The sequence below is a fragment of the Numenius arquata genome, chromosome 10, assembly GCF_964106895.1.
Source record: "Numenius arquata chromosome 10, bNumArq3.hap1.1, whole genome shotgun sequence".
NCBI lineage: Eukaryota > Metazoa > Chordata > Aves > Charadriiformes > Scolopacidae > Numenius > Numenius arquata.
In genome coordinates this window covers 22,143,946-22,160,388 of record NC_133585.1, presented here as the reverse complement: position 1 = coordinate 22,160,388, position 16,443 = coordinate 22,143,946, and the positions used below count along the sequence as shown (strand labels likewise).

At 48.9% G+C, this 16,443-nt stretch overlaps 1 protein-coding gene across 2 annotated transcripts in view; it reads left to right on the top strand.

Annotated features, from left to right (window-relative positions):
• Positions 1-16,443, top strand: part of PRKG1 (protein kinase cGMP-dependent 1) — a 560,704-nt gene that overhangs the window by 24,948 nt on the left and 519,313 nt on the right. Inside the window, exon 1 of one of the 2 annotated variants that reach the window (XM_074155209.1) lies at positions 9,932-10,242. The exons of the other annotated variant lie outside the window; for it this stretch is intronic. Within the exon in view, the coding sequence (XP_074011310.1) occupies positions 9,932-10,242 (311 nt within the window). Of the gene's footprint in view, positions 1-9,931; positions 10,243-16,443 lie in introns of those variants that run through there. 2 annotated transcript variants of the gene reach the window in all.

Below are 16,443 nucleotides of genomic sequence, written 5' to 3'. Positions count from 1 at the left end.
TGCTTATCAAGTAAACTGAATGTTAAGCAGGAAGAAGGCTGTGAGTTTGTCTATTATAATGGACATAGAGAGAGACAGTACTGTGGTTTTATAAATGCTCACTTTTATATAAATATGCCCCTTAAAATGCCACACATTCACTTCTTTAGTGTTGTAGTTGCTAACTTGAGAAAAATTTATAGTATTAATCCTGTGCTTTTGCTGAGAAATAGAATATATGAATATTGATGGGAACTTAAAGCTGAGTTGGAGCAACGCTCTTGGCCCTCATGGTCTCTTTTTTTCCCCAATGCATGCATATTTTTGTTTCTACATTGCCTTTTGATTGAGTGTTTTGGCGTTTTTTTGATGTTTTGTTGTTTTTTTGTGATGGTGGTGGTGGTGATTCAAACATATTTGGTGTGAAGGTTTGCAGCCGTGCACCTCAAGCTGGGAGAGCAGGGCAGTAGAGGGCGGCATTACTCCTTGTGTTTTGTGTTTTCTCCTCCTAAAAGAAAAGAGAATTATAAAGCAGGGGAAAAAACAGAAGAATGTGGAGAATGCCGTGCCTGCCAGAGCTGCAGGCCATGTAAGGGAACAGAGTGGGGCCAAACACCCACCGCGTGGGGAGGTGGCACACAGCACTTCGCACTATGTCGTACCCAAATCATGAGCTGGAAACAGTTGTTTTGCTGATAGTCATGGCTTTTAAACAAAAAAGAAAAAGGAAAAGAGCAGGTTTAAAAAAACAAACAACAAAAAAAACCCCCACAAATTGGTGTTTGTGTTTCTGAAACAGAGCAGGGGGATTTTTGAAGCAGCTGTGAATTTGCACCCTTGTTCTAGGAAGCAGAAGTACAAAACACATTGCCTTCCTGTCTGCCACATGCAGGTTTTTATGCTGCGTACCAATATCAATCCCTCCTATTCTAACAACACGAGACCCTTTCACAGCGTGTCAGATGCTTTGGAGATGAGTTTGTACGCTGAGCTTTGTGTATACAGATTGCTTAAATAAGGCTATAAAGAAATTGCCCTGTCCAAACGACAGGGGCCAAGACACTCAAGTGAAAACATAGACGATAAAGCTTCGACAGAAATAGTTCTTGCAGAGAAGTAGCCTAATAAAAGGTTGATACTAACCTAGAAATTTTTCTTGTTAGAGCACAGAGAAGCAGACACAAAGTGCATGCATGCCTTTGCAGCATCATCACTTCCAAAGGATTTTTTCCTTCTAGGTTTGAGGAAGCCCCCATGAGTTGGTATCATAATTCCCCAGGAGTGAAAATTGTGCTGTCCTCCACCCAGATCAAAGATGAGGAGGTGGTGGGGAAGGCAAACCTTCCCAGCATTTTTTTTATGGTGGGGAAGAGTTGCATAGGTGAACTCCCCCATGCATGTTTCAGTACTAAGCCAGGGAGAGGAGCCGGGGGGAGAGGAGAACCAGCCGGAGCTGGAGTCAGAAAGGGCAGCGCAGCCCCGGGTTCGCACAGCCCCACTTGCCTGTGGCTGATGAGGAGCTGCGGTTGCGCATCCTCCTCCAAGATGGGGTAGTGGCCACGCAGCGGCGAGAGCCCGGAGGGAACCCTGCACCTTACCCAGGAGTTTAGCTGCTGATTTGAAGCACAAATTGTGCAAAGGTGAGAATAAAAGCGCTGCCCATCCTCTGATCCACCCAAGGCAGCAAGGCAGTCAGTTGAAAGATGTTGGCAACGCTTCGGAAATCAGGCGAACGCTGGCCTCTAATGCTCTGATGAGTAGGGCAATCAGTTTGAGCAAACACTGACAAAGAGAAAACTGTGAGCATAAACATTTTTACACACTCAGAGAGCCCAACCTGATGAAGTTTCCCCAAGCATAAACAAGAAATAGCTGTAGAAGCCAGTGGAGGGCTGTAAAACCTTTGTGAAACCCGACATGAGCCCCTGTTTGCAGAATGTGCCAGGATTATTCATGGCTTTTTCTTTGGTACCTGAACGAGCCGGGTCCTCTGTGGTATGCAGCCGTTTATTCTGAGCCTTAAATGATCATGGGGATCAACTTTGAGTACAAACCTTTTCTGGAAACGTTTTCTGCAAGAGAAGGTTTAGCATTGCTAGAATTGCAGACATGAACATTTCCAGATACTTAAATAAAAGACTGGTACTTCAGTACAATTTTTCTAGTTGCTCAGGACATGCAGATGTGAGAAAAAGACTTCAGGATTAAATTCGCACGCAAATCTTTTTCTAAAAAGGAAAACAACTTTCAGTGCAACTCATATTTATCTTTAAGAAACACCAGTCTGTTGTCCAGTCGTGTAAAACACAGGCTGAAAGTCTACGTTCTGTGCTTATTGTTATAAATATCTGAAACTTTCAAATAATAGTTTTTAAAAAGCAGAGGAATTAATTTGGTTACATAAAGAGATGGTGCACTTGTTCACGATGCATTCCTCATAAAATAATGGTAACGCACTGGTTATTTTCATATTGGTGGTAGCGGAATATGCGCTTATTTCTAATCCAATTTCAAATACAAACGAATAAATGGATAAATCAGCCCAACAGGCCAAGGCAATTATGGTGGGTGAGTGGTGCATTACTGGCAAGGAGAGATAAGAAACACTGCAAGGTCCGGGAGGAATTGCACCCGAAATTGCAAACGCTTGGGGCTGGCAAGTGGTTTGCTAACACTGAACTGGGAAAGCTAAGAAATGGCATCAAGCAGCTGCAAAATGAGGCTGTAGAAATGAGCTGCTGCTATCAACCAAAATAATTTGGGGGGGGGAAACAAGTCTCTTGCTGTTCATACCTTCCTGAGTACTTTGCTTTCCACCTCTTGCAGCCAGAGAACTGTGATTTAAAAAAATCAGCACGTTGCAGAAGGCAATGGAGGTTGGAGAGAGCAAAAGAATGTAACTGCATGGTAACAACTGATGAGCTTAGCCGGGTTTATGTAGTGTTATGAAAGTATACCATGAAGAATTGCAGGCTGGCTCACAAGGCAAACCTCACTTTTGGTCAAGGCAAGTTTTTACCAGCGTACTACTGAATACTGACGCAAGAATCACTACTCCAAAGCGCACCCCTAGAAGCCGTTGTTGCTAGTCAGAATCCCACATGAAGACAAAAGAAGAGATGACCTCACACGCAGAAGGTTAGTAGGAGCAAATGAAGTCAGAAACAAAGGCAGAAAGCTGGGATTTGACCCCAGATGTCCTGACACCCCATCGAGTTCCTGATTGCCTGGACCGTGGAGCATGGTAAGCTCAGATCTATATTCTGCCCGAGTGCCTTTCCTCAGCAATGCAATACAAAGGTGACGTGGGATGTGTGTTAGGCAGCTGTAAGGTTTCTGGCTGTGTCAATGGCTCTGTAAGGGTCTTGCCTCTGAAAAGTGAAGTTTGGGAAACTTTTGGTAACCTCTACATGTTGATCACTCAGTGACCAAATGACATTGAAGAGCTCTGTTGTATGATCAGACTGTTTCTGTCCTCAGGCAGCAACCCCATGTCCTTTGGTGCATGGGCTGAATGATGGATGAGTCGCTGAGCTCTCCCACCCCTTCACCATGACACTGAGATAACGTACAGCGGGAGGAGGAACGCTATCTTGAATAGTGAAGATAAAAGGGTCACTGAGCGTAGGCTGTCCTGAGCAGTTAAACTCTGATTGACGAGAAGTGCGAGGAAGCTGGCCTGGCTATCCCAGCTGTGTCTCCCATGAAAATCAGTGGCCTTAGATCCAACACGTGGCTCCCATTTTCCTTCAAATGTTTCAGCTTCTCCCAGTCTCACAGATATGTGCATGAGAGCCAGAATGAATCTGTTTTTCCAACTACGTCAATTGAGTTGAAGTTTTCTACAAACGTCACCTCCATTATATCCTGTATCTCACGGCTCCAAGACTAGATCTGCATCCTTACGTTTAGTTTAATTGGTCCCTGGGTTCATTTGCCAGTAGCTTAAGGCTGAAAGCAAAAGAAAACTAAATTTCCATGGCTCTCCTTGTCTAAATGCTGCTTTTTGCTCTACATAGTCAGTGCCCTGGGACTGCTGAGAAAAGCAGGAGCACAGTCAGTGTCTAATTGTAGTAACTGCAAAACAGTACTAAGTATTTATGTTGGCAGTTTTCAGAACAAGTTGCTGCTTAACATGAGCCTAAAGAGACCTCGTAAGGCAGCTGAATCTTTTTGAAACTGCTTCTGGTTTAATCCAGCCCATGGGAAGACGTGTCTAAGCTCTGCTTGTGTCTGACCTGGCTGGGCACTCCAGTCCTTCCTGGAGTGGGAAAAAAAATGACCCAGTCACTTGAGGTGTGTATGGACAGGAGGGATAGGGATCAGGGATGGTGGTTCCCACGCCTGACCTGCCTGGAGATCTGCTGCTATTTGCAGCTTCTATCTAGAGGTGCAGAGAAAATGTGTTTACTCTTTCTTGGAGAAAGCCCAGCCCCAAAGATTTAATTTAGGCTAAGGATCTGAGAAGGTGCTGCCAGGAACCTACCCCACAGGGACTCATGAGTGGTTGAACCAACGCTGAAGCAAAGGGGTGCAGAGAGCCACTGCCATGACATGCAGCCATCTGATGGGGTGAGCTGTTGAAAATCCAGCTTCCTATGAGATCATGGGAGAAAGACATCTCTGAACTGAAGTGTGTCAGACGCTTTTGGAGGGCAGAGGATCTGTGGTTTCTGTAGGCACACAGGCAGGGCTGGCTCGAATAGGGTCTTGTTAGCGGGGAAAAGAAGTCAGAGGCACTGTTTTGGTTGCTCTAATGGAAGGAAAAAGCTTTGAAGGGCTTGTTGAATGTGTATTCAACTTCTGGATACTGAGAATAATTAATTGTGCCATTTTTATGTAAAACTCATGTTCCTCCCATAAAGATGACTGATACCCTTCTACTTCTCCAGCTCTGCAGCCCACCCAGCAGGAGCCACAGGTACAGGCTTTCCTCCAGCCTGGAAAAACGACAAGGGGAGGGTTATCTCTTACCTTGCCAGGATGCTAGGTCCTTCATGCCATCCATTTTTCTGGGCAAAGGACCCATGAAGGAGAACAGGAAACTTGAGTCTTAAATCTGATTCTGGCGTGCAAGGGGAGGGGGGCTTGAAAACCACCGTGTTACATGGATAATTCTGTTCTATTATACACCCATAATATCTCATCCTTTTGCTTTGCATGACACAAATATTCATTTTGTGTTATTATGTATGTCCCTAATGTGATATAAAAAGCTAAGCATATTACCAATTGCAGTACAGCACATTAATAGCTTTTCTTGTCTCTGTAGTGACCATTTTTTTGGTACCATTAATAGGTCTTGGGGTATTTATTTTCTCGTGCACTCTACTCCAAATGATCCTCATCCTGGAAGGGTTCCTTAGGGCAGGCTGGAGCAGTTGCATGGTCTTCTCGAGTGCTACTTCTCAGTGTTTCTTACTGATAATGGAAAGAATCTACATACTAAAGGAAAGTCCTCGAGATAATCCAGTTGAGATGTCGATTTGTCTTTCAGTGCTCCAGTCAGTGGGGTTTGAAAGACAGCACTCACTGCAAGAGTGCCCAGCCCTGGGTATCTCTGTTCCTTCCACGGGGAGCAACAAACCAGTTTCAGCTTCATTTTTAGAGGCTCCAGAAAGGACCAAAATAAGTGTGAAAGTCCAATGTCGTAAGACAATAGGAACTTATTTTTGGAGATAGATGGGGCTGAAGCAGTCCCCAAACACTGCCAGTTCCTGTTCCTTTGTCTTGGTGAGGCTGCTTTTACATAGTACTTCCAGCGTCATCCCTGTCCTTGGGGGTTGAATTATTTTTCAGCTGCACCCTGCAAATCTGTAGGGCACTGTGGCCCCAGAAGGAGCTACCGGAGGCACTCTGTTTGGGGCAAAAGGCGAAAAGAATGGCCAAATGTGCCCTAGGGAGGCATCTGAAACATCTGTTCATGTTTCAGTAGGTGGCACTCCTTCCTCTGCCTCAGAAACTGGTGTGAATTTTGGGTGTATGGTGGAATAGAGGGGGGGTAGCATCCCACAAATGAGACATGATGACTCTCCAGGGTGAACTGTAGCTTGAGTTGGTTATAGCACACTTCCTGCAAGAGTTCATCTCATGTACGTGCTGCTTTCCTCTAGATCTTCCTGTATTTTTAGTCTCTCCTTCACATCGTAAAGGTGTTGCTGTGAATATCACATAGGGAATGCATTTGGCTTTGCAACCAGCTGTGTGCCATTGGCAGGTAGAGTCCTGCGGGTCACACACCTTCCCAAACCTGCACAAAGCCCCAATCAGCAGAGAAATGCATTGCAAAATCCAAGCAGTTCAGCTTTCTACCACAGGCTGAGCTGCTCCCGTAGATATTTTGGGAAAAGAGTAAGGATGGGCATTGGAGTGGATTAGGCAGGGGAAAAAAAGGCTTCCAGAAGAAGAAAAATGTTTATGTATGCACTCAGTGATGCATCTCCAGCTTCTCCATCCACGCTGTACTTGCTGGCCAGCGGTAGCAAGGTGACATTTGCCTGTCAGTGATTCTGCTTGCTACCTGAGCTTTGACTGGTGAGCCCAGGGAGATGTTTGCAGAATAGAGAGCTTTCAAATATGTTTTTAGCTTGGAAGATGGCAGCTGAGTGGGTGCATTTGGTGACAGATGATCCTTGAAAGGTTTAGTAGCAAAAGCTATTAAAACCTAGGAGCCGTGTAGAGAAGAAATATTGTGATTATAACAGAGCCTGTTCAAAGAGAAGAAACATCCCTGTTTCATGTGATTCCCAACAGCAAGCCCCAGCATGCAGTGTTTTGGGGCAGGGAGGATGCCCTCTGCAGATGCTCTTTTTTTTTCGGCTTCCTGCTTACTTGACATCCAGGCACAGTGTCAGAGCGTCCAGATCAGAAAAAGGCCTTGGGGCGACCATAGCCAAAGGCTCGCTTAACAAACTGCAAGAAGCTTCACCCCGTCCTCCTGAAACCTAAGCCAGTTGGTGCATTCCTGGCATTCTTCTCCCTGAAGCTGTTTCTTTCCCATTCACTGGATCAAGAAGACAAAGCAGCTGCTCTGAGACTCTGACTTTTCTTTTTTTTATTATTGGGAACTTTAAGTTGAAAGGAATCAGAAGATAATCTGAAAGGGATCAGAGGATTTATTTTTATTGGAGTGGGGTGGGACCCTGGGATCCCTGAGATTACACACCATCCGGTACCAGGAAAGCCTGAAGTATGAGCTGCAGGGAGGAGATCTGCACCCGCACAACAGTTTCTTTGGGAGAGCAATGAATAGTTGAAAATACGTAACTGCCGGCTGTCTTCCGGTGGCAGAATGGGTTTGAAGCCCTTTGGGCTGCTCTGGCCTCATTCTTAAATCAGGGAAGACCAGCCTTAGACTTGCTAGCTGCTGATTATAATCCCAAATCTAAAACCAAGCCATAAAATCTCTCTTTAGACCTCACAGGCCTTATGAAAATCTGCTTCCCACCTGTAAATAAGTATTTTGTTTAGATATACTCAGCTAAATTTCTTGCCAGTTTTATTTCCCGTAATTTCTCTTGCTTTTCTCCAGATCCTTTCTGATCTAGGCACTGTTGTCTCAGTCCCAGGCTGTGCACCTCTAATAGAAACCAAGCAATGTGGCTTTACTGCTTGTCATCGAAAAATTATGCACAAGTTTCCCCCCAGAGCTGTTATTCTTTGAAGCCTGGTAGGCTTCAGTTAACCTATCGCTGTCTCCCTCCTCCAGAAGTTGGTTTCACTTCTGTAGGGAGGAAAACAATAAAACTTTAAGCATGTCAGCTGAAGGCTATTAAAATATTTTATTTATCATTGATTTCTAGTTTGTAGGCAGCAGGAGTGCATCTATTTAACACCGGTCTTCTTTAAAATGGGAATGTTCAGAGGATATTTGGTACTTTTGTTCCCAGTGAGTTATGCATGTTTGAAATGGAGGGAATATACAGGAAAAAATGCCATCTGAACTTACAGCCCTTTGGCACCCCGTGAAAACAACCAGAGGACTTTGCTTTTGTGCCTGGCACAGATGCATCAAGGGGACTGAAAACTGAAGCATTTTAGATTCATGTAATTTTTTTTTTCACGGGCATCTCAAAAAATGCAGGAGGTATTAAATACGTTGGAGAACCTGCAAGGCCTCATGCTTATGAACAGAGGCCAGGCCCTTTCAAACCACAGCACCGAACAACTGAACGGGGAGCTGTTGTAATTCCTTACCCGTTCTTTCTTTTTTTTTTTTTTTTAATTTATTTTATAAAGAACATCTGCAGGTTGAAAGCAGGAACTTTGGACTCAGCCAGTATGTAACAGTAAAAAAAACCCAAACCACCCAACCACAAAAGCTCAATGCCACAAACATAGTCTGGATGCCTCCCATTTCCAGCTCGTGCCCGAATGGAAGGTGTAGGCACACTGCTAACAGCAGATACAAACACCTAGGTACCACCCACCTCCAAAAAAAATGTATACATGGCTGCATCCTCCCTCTCTCCCCAAACCAACCTCTCAGAGAGGGAACCGAAGCAGCTGCTTCTGCTGCCCTGAAAACAGCTGAGCATGAAACTGTGCCGGTGCCCCAGGGCTGCAGAAGCTCTTGCGGGGTATCTGTGTTTAGCTGGGCTGTGGGGATTTTTACCCCCAACGCCTCCAGACTGTGCAATCTTACCAGGAAACCCTCAAACTGGCTATTTTCTTGCCCACAGATCCCTCATTCTGCCCTGGAAGGCCAAGCCCAGGAGCTGCGTTGTCACCTTGTACATTGCTGTCCCTTCTGCGCCTGACAAACCCAGGGAAGACAAAAGAAAACAGAGCCATTTGGCACTGAGGGCTCAGCCAATGCGGCTCATTTATTTTATTTTGTTATTTTTGTGCTGCAGACCCGTGGACCGTATCGCATAGGTAGAACCAACGGGTAGCTGTTTGCTGGCACGCAGAAAATCCTAGTGCATGAGGCGTCACACTCGCACAACTGGGAAAATGCTATTGCATTTGGTATGGCATAGCTCACGCTTTCATCTGGGTATTGGGCTACACAGAAAGTCTATTTCCCCTATTTTAAGTTAGGTTTTGGTTTTTTTTTTTTTTTTCAGCGCTCTAAGACCCATATGCCCTGCCTCCAGGCTTTTGCAGTGCAGATATACTTGACCGATATTCATATTTAAATCTGGGTTTTTGGAGCCTGAAGCTTGCTCTGAGGCTGAGCAGGAGCCATGCCAGGCTCCTGGCTTGTGCTTTCACTCCGAGAACACAACAAAATCTGGCTGTTTAAAAAAAAGAAAAAAAGAAAAAAAAGAAAAAAAAAGGAAACGGGAGGTAAACCGGGCAAGTTCTGTGGGGGAAAAGTAGCACCCTTGATTGGAGCAGAGGAGGGGAAGGGAGAAGGTGCCACCCCGACAGCGGGACGGGCGATGGCAGGTTTGTGCAGCCATCTCCCAGGGTTTGGACCTTGTCTGATGGCCTCCTCCTGCAAAAGCAGAGGAGGGGAGGGCTCGGCGGAGGCTCCCGGCGGCGGAGCGCTCCCGCAGCCCCGGGGGGGAGCCGCCGGCCAGCCCCTTCCCCGCATCCCCCCGCCCGGGCGACCCCGGCGGGGCTGTGGGCGGTGCGGGGAGTCGGCGAAGGAGGGAGCGGGGAGGGCATGTGCATCCTCGCCGGCGCCCCTGCCTCCCCCCCCCGCCGCCTTCCCTCTCCCTTCCCTCCCCCTCCGCCTGTGTGTATGTGTGTGTCTCCCTCTCCCTTCTCCAGCCTAGCCTGACGCAGGCGGATCGAAATCCCCTAACAACCCGGCTCCGGAGCGCCGTGCCGGCGGCGGGGGTCCGGCTGCGGCGGGGGCCCCGGCGGGCAGCGGGGCCGCGCCGGGCCGGGCCGGGCCGGGGAGGGCGGAGGAGGGAAGGCGAAGTTGGCCCAAGTGCGGGGGAGGCGGCCCGGAGGGGGAAAGTTGCCGGGAGAGGCGAGGGGCGAGCGAGGCGGCAGGACCATGGGCACTTTGCGGGATTTACAGTACGCGCTGCAGGAGAAGATCGAGGAGCTGCGGCAACGGGATGCGCTCATCGACGAGCTGGAGCTGGAGTTGGACCAGAAGGACGAACTGATCCAGAAGCTGCAGAACGAGCTGGACAAGTACCGCTCCGTAATCCGGCCGGCCACCCAGCAGGCGCAGCAGCAGAGCGCCGGCACCTTGCAGGGGGAGCAGAGGACCAAGCGGCAGGCCATCTCGGCCGAGCCCACCGCCTTTGACATCCACGATCTCAGCCACGTCACCCTCCCCTTCTACCCCAAGAGTCCACAGTAAGCGGGGGTGGGGTGGGGTGTGTGTCACCCCGGGTACCCACCTCTCCATCCGCCGCTCTCGGCCCCCTTCGCCCCCTTCTTCTCCCCTCGCTGCCGGCGGGGCAGCCGGCGGACGGCTCTTCCCCTCCGTCCCCCCGTCCTCTCTGCCGCCGCCCGCCAGGGAGGGACCGGGGCTGGGGTGGGGGGGGCCGCGGAGCGGAGCCCCGAAGCTCGGCCGCCCCGTGTACCTGCGGGGTGGGAAAGTTGCCAGCTCCGGGCTCAGAGGGGTGGATGTGCGACAGGAGTGAAGCGCCGAGGTTGGGGCGGGGGGAGACGTCGGAGCCGGCCGCCCCCCCGCCATCCCGCACGGCGGAGAGCTCGGGCGGCCGCCGGCGGGGTGAAGGGAGCGCATGGCGGTCTCGGGGTGCTTTACCGCTGCGGAGGGGGGGGGGAACACGGAGGACGGGACGGGACACGACACACCACACGGTAGAAACCCGGGGGGGGGGTCTCTCCCCTGTGGGGAGGAACAGTGTCCTGCGGGGAGCGATTCGCGGCGGGGCGGAGAGGGAAAGTTGGGAGCCCGGCGGGGTGCTGTTCCCAGGTCTACAGCAGTCCCCTCGCCGCCCTGCCCGGTCTCCCTTTCCCGGTGGGTGCTGGCGTTTGGTTTCGGGAGGGGGGGGAGTAAGGAAGGCTCGCTGCAGTGTCCTAGTCCGGTGGAGGGTCTGCGGGGGTGTGCGGCGCGAAGGGAAAGTTGGGGAAAACCTCGGCTGCCAGCACTCCCGGGAGATGCTCTGCCCTGGTTTAATGGAGAAAACGGAGACCTTGCAGGAGAGGGATCGCTCTCCCCCCACCTTGGTATCTTTTTCTAGCAAATGCTCCTTAAGGGAAATAAAAAAAAAAAAAAGGAGATTACCCGCCGGTAAAGCGCCCTGTGGAAGGGCGGCGGGGCCGGCTCGGGGGTCGCCCCCCGCCCGCTGCTCCGGGCCGGGTCCCCCGGGGCTCGACCTGCCCATCGCCGCTGCCGGTCGGTGGGCGGATGGGCCGACAGCTTCCCCGGGAGCGCTGGGCAATGCGCGGAGGATGGTTCGAACCATGCTGGTAGTTGGGGTTGTTCCGGTTAATTTTGGGTTTCTCATCCCCCGGGGGGAGGGAAGGGGGGAGGGTCGGGATGCAGGGTCGGCCCCCGCCGGCCGTTTAGGGCAGATGGGGCCCTGGGCTCCTCCATGGGCTTACCGAGGGGATGGCGGGTGTGCAGGGGGCGGCTGTGAGGGACGGTGCCCAGGTGCTCCCCGTTGCCCTCACCGGGGATGTGCTCCCTCACTGGGAGCGGGACCTGCCCGCCCGCCGCCGGGACTCGCTCGGTTCCCGCGGTCGGTTAACGGGCTGGGGGGGGGTGAGGTTGGGCGATGCCGCCGGCCCGGCCCGGCCCGGCCCTTCCCGCCGTCATGGCAGGGCCCCGCCGTCTCCTGGCAACAGCCGCGCCGGGGCGGCCGCCATGGGTCGGCCCCGCCGCCGCCTCAGGACCGTCGGGAGGGCCCGGCCCGCTTCACCGCCCCCCCCTGCCCGCCGCCGTTTCTCCACAGATATTTTGCCCTTTTAAGGCGAACGGCCGCGGATTCAAAAGGGCGGCGGGGAGAAACTCCGGTGGACCAGAAAGAAAAAAAAAAAAGAAAACCTCCCCAAACCGAAAAACACCCCAAAAAGTGGAGACGGGGCCCCATCAGGCAGCAGGGATGCTTCCCCGCGAGCCGGTGGCGGGCTGAGGCATGGGTGGGTCTGGTAAACGACTTCAGGAGGGGTAAGGTGGCCCACAGGCATTACTTTCCTCAATTAAACTGTAGGGCAGCGCATTGCATGCAAAAAAATTTTTTTTCTGTCAGGGAGACGTGCTTTTCCCCTCGGTGGCCTGGAAGTGCAAGTGGAACGCCCCAGGGCTGGGGGAAGCGCTTCAGGTTTCAGCAGGGCCGGCCTGGAGCCCCTGCCCTGTCAAGTGAAATACATCAGCAGCCTGTTGAATTAACATTTTTCCAGCTTGGATTTTAATTGCCCATTGCCTATATGCCTTACCGCAGCCCCATGTGGGGCGCCACCAGCCCGAGGGAGTATTTTCTGTTCACCTTCCGTGGTCAATACTCTTAATACTATTTGCAATATTCAAGTCAACTTGCAGGTCCAGACCTTAATCGCTGAGCTGGAAAAGGTGCTTGCTTGCTGCTTCGGGAGCGCACATCTCTCTAGGAAGCATTTGCTCTGCTTATTTGAGCAACGGGGACATGAAACCTCAAAGCCTGATGCCCAGGGGTGGACACCTGCTGAGGCCAGGCAAAGTCTTCTTGGTGGTGGACAGTTATCTTGGGTGCTTGCCTAATTCCGTTACTGCACTGATGAGCACTTTTAATTTGAGGATCCCAACAGAAAGGAAGATTTGTCTTCCTGAACAAAGGAAAACGTGAGCTGTGTGTTTTGCTTACCTGTAGTTCTTATGACTCAAATACAATCCAGATGATCTACTCTGTTGGTAGTAGATGTACCTGGGACACTGAGTGAGGAGGCACAACTGGTTTAGTTTATTAATACATAAATTTTTATTTTTCTTACACTTTTCTATCTGCAGCCGCAAACATAGTTTACACAGAGGAGGTCCTTGTCTTGATTAAATGAATGTGACACAGTCTTGATGACATTTTGATGTTCAAGATAACTCGGCAGTGGTACTGGAGGTTAAGGTGGAGATGACCTGGAAGCAGAACAGGAACTACTAAAATACGCAAAGAAGGGTTGACTTTTTTGCCCCGTTCATGCCAAACCTCAGTGACCCTTGAAGTAGTGGTATCCAACCTTTGGCTTTGACAAGCCAACACAAAATATCAGCCTGCTTTCCAGGGTTATACAGGAGTAGGAGCACCAAGAGGACACACAGGAAATCTTCAGTTGTTTGGTGGCCTGGGGTTTTTTTTGCATTAAGTGGTGCTGGATCTGTCCTCTTGATCTGGTGGAGCACCTAAGGCGGCTGGAGATTGGTAGGATCAGTAGTAGTAGAAAGTCTGTTAGAGTGATCGTGAGGGTCACAGTGGACTTCTGATACCTGTGGGGCTGACTCCATGCAGGCTCATGAGTGTCTATGGAAGCTGCTGTGATGCCACGTGGAAGATTCTGGGTTATAAAATGGTTAAACTCTGAATGGCTTTCAAGCGTGAAAGTAAATTGAATTGTCTCATATGGAAAAGTATAATTAAATTTCCTGCACGCAAACCCCACGGTTTAAGATGCATGTAGTTAAAAAAAATATCCATTTCAGAGTTTAAAGAGTTTTAGTTGCTGTTGCAGGTTTGGGCTTATTTTGCTTCTAATTTTTTGTTTAAATGTGAAATGGGATTTTGTGGGTTCACATGAGGACTTTATAGCTAAAATCTGTGGAGGGACACATCTGTTTTCTTCCAAGTTATGAGACCAGTGAGAAAAGTCAGGCATTGGCATCTTTATCAGTCTTCCTATACAAGTAAGTAGAAGCCATTTGTCTAAAATAAGTGGCTTTTTCTTTCTCCCTCCAAAGGAAATAACTTGCAAGAAGTGACTGGAGTAAGTGGGCACGGACTGTGAAGAAAGCTGGATGGTTTTCCATGGTAGAATACCGCGACAAATCCTTATCGCCTCTTCATCTTCTAAAATTGCTGCTCTGTTTGTTTTTCCACACCTTTGACCTCTCGCAGGATATATCCTGGCTGCTAACAGCCTGTCGGCATGAAAAGAGTACTGCGAGACCAAGTTTCTACCAACTGTTGTTCCAATTAAGATTTTACAGAGCCGCAAACCAAAGAATAGCCTTTTCAACTAGAAAGTTGTAACCCTTGTCTCTTTGCTTTCGTTATTTGGTACTTGCCATGGGAAAATACCCAGGACTTTTATTTTAAAAGGCTGTTTCATTTGGTGATTGGCAACAGCTGTACGTTTTTTTGGAGGACTGTGTAATCAGCACATTTTGTTTTCCAGAAGGGACTCAAAAATTGTAGAAGCAGAATGTAAAACAAAGCGGAGAACTTGTGAGTGGGAAGGAAGGTGTACGTCCTGATCTTCTCTTCTCAGAGGTGGTGTGTGTCCTTGTCGTTGCCTTAACTGAGGTAACGGCAAAGTGCTGTGTCATTTATAGAAAATGTTGAGTAAGATGAAAAACGACTTGGTTTTGTGAGTTAACGGACTTAGGAATGTGTTGAATGTAAAGTTGGGAAATCTGCCAAATCCCAGAGATTCATTTCTGGGGGGAGGAGCACTCTGTGAGCCGTATTTAAGAGTTCTAGTTTAGAAAAAAAATAAAATACTTGGTTGCATAGCCTTAGGGAAAGTACAGCATACATACAAGAGCTGTAACAAAATCCCTTCAGTGGCCAAATTGGTTCTTTGAAGGCGAATGTGTACATTTTCTGTGGACCAGAGGCATATTTTAAAGTGATCATAATAGTAATAAACCCCCCAGAAATATTAGGAAAGCACTTCATATTTAGAGTGTTTGCATAAAATTATCCGCTGGTATTTGTAGATGGTATGTATGCTGCGCTACTCAGGAGCTGCTCCTGAATTAAAACTCTCAAACTGTAGTTCTAAAAAAACCAAAGCAACCAAAACCCCAACCTCTTTTCTTAAACCCCATGCTCTCCCCTTTCTAAAATAATTGGAAGGATGGTTTCAATGTAGTTTAACCATTAGAAACTGATGGTTAAGATGATTGAGGGACCTGTGGTCGGGAACTGAGACAACCCTCCCGCCGTGGTTGCTTCCTGAAATGTGGGACAGGAGCTGTGGAATCAGACGGGCGATAGTGGCCTCTTTAGTCCTGTTACCTTCTGGGTTTGGTGTCGTGCTGCAGAAAACATCATATCAAAAGCAGTCAGCAGCGACGGATATAACAGTGCAACCTTACATTTTTTTTTCGGTATCAAGATGTAATTCGGTATGATGTGTCCAGAGACCAGCTGAAATATGTTTATCATTTGTTCGAGCGTAATTAACTTCTGTGGTTGGTTTTATGTGCTACGTGATACAATGGTGAATCCACCTGAATGTAGTCTAGCATAGTTCTGAAGAAAGAATTTCTGTGCCTGGAAAGGGTTTGCTAATTCTTGATTAAATGCTGACATCCATTAACGTCAGTGGGTTTTTTTTCGGTATGCAGGATTTAGGGGGTTAGGACTTTAGGGTTAGGACTTTACTGGTAGGTGTCGAGTGGTGATGGGGCAGCATCTCTCCACTGGTAGGAGGTCTGTGAGAAAGGGTGACAGTGCCCAGAGATACAAGATGTGGCCAAGAGCATTGCCTTGGGAGATGATCTCCCTTAGGCCCACGCCGGTTAGCTTTCCACACGTCTTGGTGTCTATCGAGATGGACTTTGCTCCTTCTGTTCTAGCAGCGTGGTGCCACTCAAACCCTATCATGGTTTTTGCGTTTAGCTTCAGCTGGCTGATTTACATGGCTGAGCTCTCAGATGCTGTGGAGGACAGTCTGCTCCTCCAGCAAGGAGCAAGTGCTGCTGAATCTGGGTACGTGGCACTTGTTGCCTACCCAGCTGTCCAGTGCTAAACTCGTCTCATCTCTGCGGCTGGCCAAGGCAGCTTGGCAGGGTTGCCTCCTGAGCCGTCTTCTCCCTTGACTCCCCAAACACCCAACTTTCTCCACTTCTGTTGGCGCAGCAGGGCTGAGAGCAAAGCCTCCTCACGCTTCACAGGGACGAGGTTTATTGTGAAGGATGGTACGCTTCCTGACAGAAGTTTTAACATGCAGCGTGTCAAGGATAGCGGCGAATGCAAGTCAGTCAAATGTTATTTTACTGTGTTTTGACAGGTCTGGCTTGGCGGTGGTGGTGGTGGATGGGGCTTTCCTCCACGCAAGAGGCATATGTGTGACTCACGCCTCGGAGTCTGTGCTGCCTAATGCATGGTGAAGCAGCAAGCGTGAGATTGCTGGTAGTTTGGCTCTTTGTATAATTCAGCCTTCGGAGGCTTTGGTTACTAGTTGTGATAAGGAATAACTATATTGTATTTAGTTATTATAATATTTTTCTCATTTGGCAAATAATATTCTGGGTCATCTCTGAAGCGCACTTGTTTAGTCAGGAAATGTTTATGCTGAATGTAAACTCTAAGGACCGGAGGTGCTTTATTCAAAGGAATGTAAGAAACAATTCACTGGACAAAGCTATTAAAGCTACCTGTTTGTTTCATCATT